Source organism: Bombus impatiens, unplaced genomic scaffold (genome assembly GCF_000188095.3).
Source record: "Bombus impatiens unplaced genomic scaffold, BIMP_2.2 scf_0418, whole genome shotgun sequence".
NCBI classification, from domain to species: Eukaryota; Metazoa; Arthropoda; class Insecta; order Hymenoptera; family Apidae; genus Bombus; species Bombus impatiens.
The window spans coordinates 1,066,810-1,076,572 of NT_176837.1; the positions used below are offsets into that span (position 1 = coordinate 1,066,810).

Consider the following 9,763-nt stretch of genomic DNA (forward strand, 5'->3'; position numbering starts at 1 on the left):
GCGTCGACGGTAAACGCGAACACGAATGCGAATGCGAACACAACGAGCATGGAAACCTCGTCGCAGTCCGCCCACGCTCAGACGGTGAGCGTGACGGTAAGCGCGCCGAGGCAACGGGCGACCACCGTCGAAGATCCTCCGTACTCGATGTATCGTCTGTGCAAGGGACGTAAGTACGTGCAGAGGATCAGTACGACCGAAACCACCGACAACGCAGGTCTCGTAGTGAAAAGCAAGCTGAACGGAAGCGCGAGCAGCCACGCGCTCGCGAGTAGCACGCAGACCACTACCTCGAGGCACGCTTCGACCGGCGATATCGTCGCGAGTCTGGATCCAAATCTCGACGATTCCGGTACGTTTTTACCTCCGATATTGTGAAATCGGTTTTGCGCTACCCACTTCTAGATGCTTTCGCGTGTCGCGATCGAACAACACTCGCTCTCCGACATACACCGAGATAATATATGAAAAGATTGTTTTATACACTAATTGTTGTAAGAAAATGACAGGCGTATGTTGGTCACTTTTTTTGTTAGTTGGAACAAGTAACAGGTTGGATGGCTGATTTAGTCACGACAATAAAAAGCAAGCCACGTACACATACACAAACGCACGGCCGTCGTACGACCGGTTAAGACCAAAATAATCCGCAATTCATGAATTTATCAATTACGATGATGGCACTCTTGTGAAGATGGATAATTCACGAGTAGCGAGTTTCGATATCCGGTGTACTCGAAGAGTGAGAGAAGAAAAACCCTTGGGAATGATACATGACATCGAGGCACGTAGAATTGGCTGGCTGTGGATCTGGCCCCGGATCGTTATCGATGCCAAAAGACTAGTCTAGTGATTTCTCGCTAGTCTCTCGGCGTTGTATTGACGTGTATGAGGCCAAAACAATACGACGAGGCGCGCGCGCGATGCGAACAACGAGCAGCATGATTTTTAATTATAGTAGAAACGGAGAACGCGGTCGTTTCGGTTCGTTCAGTCGCGACTGACGAAAAAAAGGAATTAAAGAAAAGAAAAAAAGAGGAGAATAAATGAAATCTGATCCCAGCGGCCCCAATGTCACTCAGGTAATATCGTAAACGACGCGCGTGCACCGATATCGTAGAAGTCGATCGGAAGTAGAGTTTTGTTCCCTCACTCCCTATCCAAAACGTTCATCCCTTATCCTCCAAGTGTTTAGCGAGAATTTTGCTACTGTAGCCGAGACGATACGTGTTTCTTATTTTTATTTTTTTATTTTTTTTCTCTTTTTTTGCAAACCGCGAGTCGAGCAAGAGAGGATTGTTTGCCGTGTGCATACTTTTTCCAACGATAACGGTCACATAGGCGCGTCGTTCATCGAGAGGAAGAGAGAGAGACCATCAACATGAACGACGCACCTTTCATTCGCACAGTTGGCCCTGTGTTTCCAATGATGCATATATAAAAAAAAAAAAAACATATATATAATTCTATAGGCGCAAACGATCGTCGCGATTAGTAACATTGTAAGAAAAATTCGATTCGCAATCGACGAGCGCAAATTAATGTTATGGTTACTATATATAAATATATACATATGTATACTGTATGTATACGAAGAAATATGTATGAGAAACGCAGCGAGAAAAGGGTGAATGCGTTTTTAACAACGAGATTACCGCGCAACGCGAAATTTTCTCATAGAGCATTATGCAGCATCGAATCGCGGTTAAAACGTGGAGAAAGAAGTTTAAAAGAAAAAAAGAAAGAAGATAAGTAGAACCTGAGTCGTCTGAAACCCCGTGACAACAGGGTCGTACCGATTAATAATGAAACGTCAAGGCAAACCTCGGTGAGAAAGGGAGAGAGTGCGTGTGTGTGTGTGAAAGAGAGAGAGAGAGCGAGAGAGAGAAAGAGAGAAAGAAAGAGGCGAAACTCCTGGAAATGAAACATGTGCCCCAGTTTCAACGAGGCCTGAGTAGTCTTATTGTGATATTAATCTACCACTGTCTTTTACGTAGATCTCTGATATTAAGAAGTAAATGATCGCTATAATTAATGATTATCTTTTTTCATTCTTAACTATCAATCATTATTTTCTTAATATTGATTTATCGCTCTCGCTATTATCGCAAGATTACATAATTACGATATTAACGAAGTTATTCAATGAATAATAACACAGAAAGATAACATTATTATTATCATTATTATTATTAATTATTATTATTGTTATTACTATAAGGATTGTACAGACATAATTAAGCCTTCAAAATCCAACAATTCACAGCACGCATTCGCTTCTTCTTTAACTTTCATTCTTTCTTTTTGTACTTTGATTTTCCTACAATAGAAGGTATGTTTTAGAAAAGAGTCGCATGAAATTTCTTCACCACATTGTTCTTCGCATAATTTTTTATCACACTTACTTGGTATATTACGGTGTATGATTTCTCGGCCCAAACGAGATATCAGCATCGTGTTCTTTTTCTGTTCTATTAACCGCCTCAACTTCTCACTATTTCTCATTGTATTTTCACTGTTAAGTTAGCCAATCTTTTTAGAAATCGCATCTCTTCGCTCATCGATCGACTATTAAAGATTAAGATCGAAGATTCGTGTTATCTTTTAGCGTAAATGCGAAGGATTTGAAGGGAAATAAACCTCTGTATCGTGTAATATATATTGCCTCGACACACACACACACACATATACACACATAACATACACGCGCGCGCGCGCGGGAAAGAGAAGAAGAAACAGTGTTTCCGCTCGGTGTTCAAAAAATCACAATGAAAGTTCAACTAAACGAGGAAAAAGATATACTCGTAGTTACGATAAATATCATTAGCGTTATCCGTATACTTGTAATTGTTCGTTATTAGTAATCTTCGACACATATTTTGCCGAGCGTTATTTTTTGCGTTTCGACTGGTAATATAATTAGATAACAAAAATCGCTTCTTATAAGGATGTAAGCGTAAGTTGTCTTCGAGCATTTCGTCGCTGAGCCTCGAGAGGCCATGATGATTCCGACAGCCAAAGCCGTGTGTGAAAATATTAAAACGCATGTACAGGATGGCAGGGAAAAGAACGGAAGAGAAACGAGAAGTATATTCGCATAACAAAGACTGAAGTAATAAACAGTGTCACTTCTCTTAGAATTTTATTTAAAGACATCAACCTCGATCATTTATAATAATAACAAGATACATTTTTATCGTATAAGTACCTATCTACTTTTGTCGATTAAACGACCACAGCCTGTAATGCATTTTTCTTATCTTTCTCACGTTTATCTTGCATCCTAAAGAGTGTAAAGAGGAAGATGCAACTTGACCGTAGCATGGCGGTTGTGTTCCGTTTTTAAACTGCATGTTTCTTCTGACTTTTGCGTGTTTGGACATTATGATTTTAAAACTATGACTGATTCGTTCAAATACCTCTGATTAACGTTTTTAATTAAACGCATCTTTCCTAAGCATTCGTTTGGTTTGTTTGAGACGAAATCTTGGACATGGCGTAATGGAAGACAACTTACATCATATGAAAGATAAATAGATATATTATGGAAGATGCTAAAGAGAAGAATGTAGGATAAGGTATTCGAAACATGTGTGGATATCTTTGTTCTCTTCTAATATAGAATAATTCTTAGGAAGCTGATCAAAACAGATTGATTGAAAGGTAGAAATCCTGGAACAGACTTGAATTATAAGTTTGTTATAGTAGTATATTAGGATACAATTGAAAGTTTTAAAAATCGTTCGGAAAAATTTAGAAAGATATTCAAATATTTTTTACATACCTTATCCTATAAGAATAAAAGACGAACTCGCATTACTTAATAGCCGATATGTAAGATAGCGTTAATTTTTTAACACGTTTACCATGTGGAGAATATATTTTAAATATCTCGCGGGTTTGTAAATCTTCTAAAAATCGAATTGGTTGATTCAAAGTGCGTAACGAACGGTTCTAAATTCGCAGGCGTCACCGGAACGAGAAAAAGAGAGAGAGCTGCCCACAGAAGCACTTTGTTCGACTATAGTCAGAGCAGCGAGTCCAACATTTAACGACCGTAGTATCTAAGCCACATTTACACAGCACACATACGTTCAGACACACACACGGAACAAACACACAGACAGATTTATAGCAAAACAAGAAATATCAAATTGTGTATAATAACTAACATTAGAGAAAAGAAAAAAAATAACGCGTGTGCGTCCGTATGCATATGTGCGTCAGAACGAACGAAAAAAAAAAAAAAAAATAGTAAGAAAGCACAGAGATGCAAGAAAAGAAAAAGAAGCAGGGAAGTTACGTGTTACGGAGAGAATGCGTCCAGCGAGAATGCGTTACATTATCGCATATACATATATACATATACAATTTTACGTGTTAAGTAACCCACGCGGAAGCGAAAAAAACGAGTTAAATATAGGATATCCAGTTAGAAAATAAATAGAGAAGACCGTTCAAACAACGTAGCTCCAGTACATGGAGTCCTCTATTCCCCTTTACTCTTCCCCCGGCACTGTTCGATCGTCTACAATTGCATCGATTAAATCGTTTGTCAAATTTTCAATTCAGGGGAAGGATTATCTTTTTCACTGATAATCTTCCTTCGAATCTTCTACATGTTACAACGATGACATCCGATCGTCTATGTTCGATGAACTTGTTTCATCGAACATCGTTTATCGAATGCGGTGAATGCATATATGTGTCCGATGAATATAATTACACGGCATGACTGCCGCTATTTCACCTGCAAGAGCATACGTTCAGTGTCCAATATGCAGTAGAAGCAAAAGAATTAAGTGCTTAAATAAACAGTTACCAATCATTCGATCGAGAAGCATGCCAAAACATTATACTTGTCGTATCGGTTTCTAAGATAAACGATTTAATCGAATAGCATTTGACGCGACAAATCTGCAAGGACGAAAAACATGAGATCGATTTGATAAGTATTTCTATCTTTCGACGTGCTTCTTCGTTCTTACAGAGTCGTTCACGTCGATTGTACAGTCCCTGAGTTTTTAGTTGTGTTCACTATATTGTATACAGTGGGATCAAATTACATGCGTTAGAATCGACTAATCTATGTAAAAACTGATCGTCTCACGTTGAAGCATGCGCGCTCGTACGCGTATCCCGTGAGGCGAGATATGCCTAAAAAGCGTAAACAAAAGTAAACAAAAAATATTAAAATATACTTCCTTTAGAGATAAAAAGAAGTAAGAAGGTAAATAAGAAAATGAAAAAAAAAAGGAAAGAAGAAAAAGATGATATAAGACAAAGAGGTGTTTGAGCTTGAATAATCAATCGATGTATTCTCTAAAATGGAATTTCTTATGTCAAATTCGATTGGATTGGGAAAGAATCATCTTGTCATTCGGGTTTCTGATAGCCAGAATGACGTGGACATACAAGGCAGTCGCTTTCTAGTCCGAAAATGTGTTACAAGAAAAAAAAAAAGGTGGGGGATGATCTAAAAAGGTCTAAACTCTTACTAGAGAATAAAAAGGGAAGACTCTCTTTCAGGCTTCAGCGTGGAATGCTCTTAGCGTATGTCTGTTAGGATCAGCGTGTAACTAATTATCGAGTTAACGACGTGATTAGATCTATCGAATTCAATTAGATAGTTACTGTGTGCATATATGGCGAGATCATCGCCATCGCCGCGACCGTCCCTTTTCCCCCTCCCTTTCTGGACGTTCAATTAATTCATGAAATTTGTCGTTGTGACGATTTATTGTTCTTACTCAGTGTATCCCAATAGGACAATCATTAATAACAAATTTTGTGTTAGTGTCAAATTCTCGTAGTTAAACGTGTATGGAACTACAGATAGCGAGTTTATTGTTCTCTTTTTCATCGAAATCTGTACCATTGTTCTTGAGGATTCTGTGCGCTGTTGCCGATCGAAAGAGAGACTACAACGGGATTTGTAAATTTCCTCCGCACTGCGCCGTACGTTTCCGTCATTGTCGAGTTCTCTTGATATGATTAGATTTCATGTGGTTATAACATAGAACATATTCCTCGAAGTAAAAGCATGTACAAAATATAATAATAAAATATATCTTTGGTAACGAGACACAGATTTTTCGCATGTTTGAAACAGAGATTGATATAGCGTAAATTCCAATCGTGATCTTCTTTAGCTGATGTATTAGCGTATGTTACTTTTCGGTTGTTATACCAATTAAACGTATATACATAAATATATGTGCGAGAATTCTGATTCGACGTGTAACGAGATGAGCTTTGCAAAATAAGAAGGAAAAACGAGATATAATATCGGGAGGGGGAAAGGATATTCACAGAGAATAGATGAAATATAGGAGGAAATGAGAGGAAGAGAGAGAATGAGAGTGAGAGAGCAGGAATTGATAACGATGATCTGTAACAATTGTAACTCGACATTGAACAGCAGGAAAGATCTTGTTATACTGTGCAAGTGTGAGTTCGTCAATTTCTGCCCAACTTAATTATAGTGAACGAAGAGAATTGCTAATAATAAAAAAAAAATGATTATGATAATGACATTAGTATATGTAACGATACAATACTGAAGCATCATCATCTTTTGTATCATTTGTTCGTTTGTTTTTATCTTACTGCGTTTGTCTTTCATTATTAATGCAATACCAAGATGACTCGGTTTCGACACGATATCTTGTGTGTAAATATATACTAATAAAAAATACAAACATAAAACTGTGTTATTTTTTTATTATCCCATTAGCAAAAAGTTTGTAAAGTGCAGGGCAATAATTGTAATCGTCTAATTTATTCGGATATAGTTTGAATGAATGTTTAAATGGTTTATTTAATGCACTAGTCTTAAATACATAATTTATATAATGAGAAAAAGGAACATATATATATACACTACTAAGCATAATAAGTACAAATCATTTATCTGTATTCGGATTATCACTGTTTTACATTGATTATAATGCAGTTCTACGTCGATGTTTCAAATTGACTTAAAGCGATATAAATACAGATGATAGAGAATACGATCAGTTCGAATTTTACAAAAGAAAATAAAAAAGAATGAGTACAAAATCATTTTAAAGAAGATTACGTCATTTTACAGAAATTTTCAACAGACAGAAGGCACAGGATGCAATGTTTTACATACATATACATATGATATAGTTAACATTATTACATAGAATTAACATTTTTTGCAAAACGCGTATATTTTGATGCTTGTCTCGTATCGTGTTCATTTAGGATATGCATTCTACACACACAAATTTCTAGCGAAGAATTACTAAATAATTTAAGTAATTGTTGAAGAACATTGCATGCACAAGAATAAACATAGATATTTATGTACGCCGATTTGCATTTGATTATTTCATATTTGGAAGTATAAGTTAATATCCTCTTGTCCCAATGCTACCTTCTCCGTTCTCCTTTTTGTGTTTTTCGTTTCTCCTTCTTCTCTTCTCTTAACTGTTTCTGTTTCTCTCTAAATAAGGGTAACATATTTATTAATAATAACATATTATAGTTTTATATAAAAAGGGCAATTTATCGAAAACATACCGATCTTCTTTATCTTTCTCTTTTTTCCTCTGACTCTCCAACTTAGCTTTTTCCCTCTTTTCTCTCTCCTGTTGAATTATAGCAGCTGTATTTGTATTCTTTTCGATTCCGCAGTCTCCACCACTTGCACCATCCTCTTCTCCATCTCCTTCGCTGTTCTCTTCTTCTGACATTTGACTGTACTGTGCAAGAATAGCTTCTCTTATTCTCCTCTCCTCTTCTGTGTAACTTCTTTGTGTCGTAGTTGGAAGAGACTGAGATTCCAACATTCTTGCTAATCTGACATCCACATCTTCTACTGGTACTTTTGGAGCACTAACTTCTTCAACAGGTAGATACTCAGCCCAAGCTTTTAAAATTTCAGTCACAAGTTTGCTAATGTTATCGTCCTGGAACATAAACAAGATATAGAAATATTTCTATCTTACAAATGAAGAGTATTACTTGTGTAACATCACTTAATTGCTCATTGCATATCATCGAATTATTAGGATGTTAAAGAATATAGCGAATATCTCAATCATATTCAAGCAATCATGCATGGAAAAGAAATGCACAGTGTGTCGAATTCGACGAAACACATGCGAGTTAACAAGGGAGAAAATAATAATAATCCTGTTGTTATTTTTGACCGGCTAATACACGGCTACGAACAGCAAGCATATTCTAACCTCACAATCCGTGTGCTCCTCACCGTTATGCCCGCGAGTATGACTTCAAGGGCTTCGGTCTTCTCATCCTCCGTCTCATCACCTTCTAAAATTCCTTTGATGTATGATCCAAATACACCTTCATCAGTATTTAGAGCTTGTAATTTTTTGCTGAGCCAAGTATCGAAAGAATTCGTTGCGACCGCCATGTTCGGCTGTTTCACTTTTCCAAGTCCTTCAGTTGGCAACACGGCTATGCCAGTTCAAAGCGTTTCTAACAGAGATAAATAGGGATATCGCTAATACTTATGGGTGACATTCTGCCAAAAAAATGGACACTAGGAATAAAAGCGTTTTGTGGTCAATGTTGTACTATCATCGAGTCTCGTCTCCGATACTCTACTGTTACCAAAAAACTTATTTAAAAAATAAGCACACAATTTCGTTTATTTTTATAATGAATGTAATAATAGTATAAATAAGTTACTTTTTTTATTTTAAGCAATCTAAACAATTCCAAACCTTCTCGATTTTAAAAAGGAAAGGGTCTGGTGTCCGTGAACGAAACGTGGAACAAGTGGCGAGATCCCTTTGCAAAAATTTTTTCATCTGAGAAAATTTTCTATTTTTAATTACTGAACTTTTCGAAAGCTATGTATGCAGATATTTTTCCTTCAATATACAATGCTATTACTGCCACATTTTTCAGCAGCAACAATTTTCGTAGTTAATCTGAAATTTTCGTGAATACAGTATCCTGTCTTCCAGATCCGGATCGTCGTGCTGAATTCCGCTGCCAGATTTCACAGGTTTTAATGTACTTGTATCCCGCGGTCGTTGTACTATTTTGCAAAATATCTTTGTGCTGGGTATAGTCCTATTAGGATATTTTGCGTCATATAAACATTGCGCTTTAGTGCTATTGCAGCTTGTTGCACCGTAACAAAAGTACATATCTGAGAGTTCTCCACATGTAATTTCCAATTCCAAATCCATTTCATAATAAATATGGCGATATAAATGATAAATGACGTATAGTACTGCTACATTGCATGCAACACTCACTACGAGCAATGCACACAAGTAACAGTCTTCTAACTTAATATTTTTAGTTCTCTGAAAGCTTCTTGTCGATTGTTGAAATGATTCACACATTTCATTTGCGAACACTTTCTTGTATTTGTTGTCACATGTTCCACTCCACTTGGTGCCAAAGCTTCCTCATATTCTCCAATATGAGCCACCTTTTTTGATTATCTGCAAAGTATTCGTTTGTTCTAGTCATATTTCCTGCTTGATTTTATTTGGCGTTACAAGGAAACGCGCGCAACTGTGACTTGCTCGCCTGTTGTTTGTTTATATTTGCGTAGAATTAAGACGGACATCTGACCACACGTTTGTTCCGTACGAGCGATTCGCACTCGGTCCGATGCGGCACTCGACTAATTTGCTATGGTAAATTGTTGATCGACGCGAGATGATTCTTGATTGCGACAGACTAGCCGTTGAACTAATAATAAATACTTGCCAAAGAGATGATTAGAAAAGATAAGTAGATGCAC

General features: G+C 37.0%; 2 protein-coding genes across 5 annotated transcripts in view; one reads left to right on the forward strand and one right to left on the reverse strand.

The window, feature by feature from the left end:
• Positions 1-6,708, forward strand: part of LOC100741550 (probable serine/threonine-protein kinase dyrk2) — a 268,654-nt gene extending 261,946 nt beyond the window's left edge. Inside the window, exons 13-14 of one of the 3 annotated variants that reach the window (XM_033321282.1) lie at positions 3-352; positions 3,967-6,708. In XM_033321282.1, coding sequence (XP_033177173.1) covers positions 3-352; positions 3,967-4,052 — 436 coding nt within the window. In that variant the 3' untranslated portion in view covers positions 4,053-6,708. The other 2 variants (XM_033321283.1, XM_033321284.1) reach the window with 2 other exon arrangements.
• Positions 6,709-6,791: 83 nt separating this feature from the next.
• Positions 6,792-8,913, reverse strand: LOC100741794 (coiled-coil domain-containing protein 43). Of its 2 annotated transcripts, none has more exons than XM_033321286.1 (4): positions 8,724-8,913; positions 8,246-8,475; positions 7,552-7,940; positions 6,792-7,474 (listed from the first exon to the last, which is right to left on the reverse strand). In XM_033321286.1, exons 2-4 carry the CDS (start codon positions 8,408-8,410, stop codon positions 7,402-7,404), a joined length of 627 nt encoding a protein of 208 aa, XP_033177177.1. In that variant the 5' UTR covers positions 8,411-8,475; positions 8,724-8,913; the 3' UTR covers positions 6,792-7,401. The 2 variants fall into 2 exon arrangements, with proteins under 2 accessions (XP_033177177.1, XP_033177176.1); XM_033321285.1 differs by having other exon boundaries at positions 8,246-8,603.
• Between the last annotated feature and the right edge of the window lie 850 nt (positions 8,914-9,763).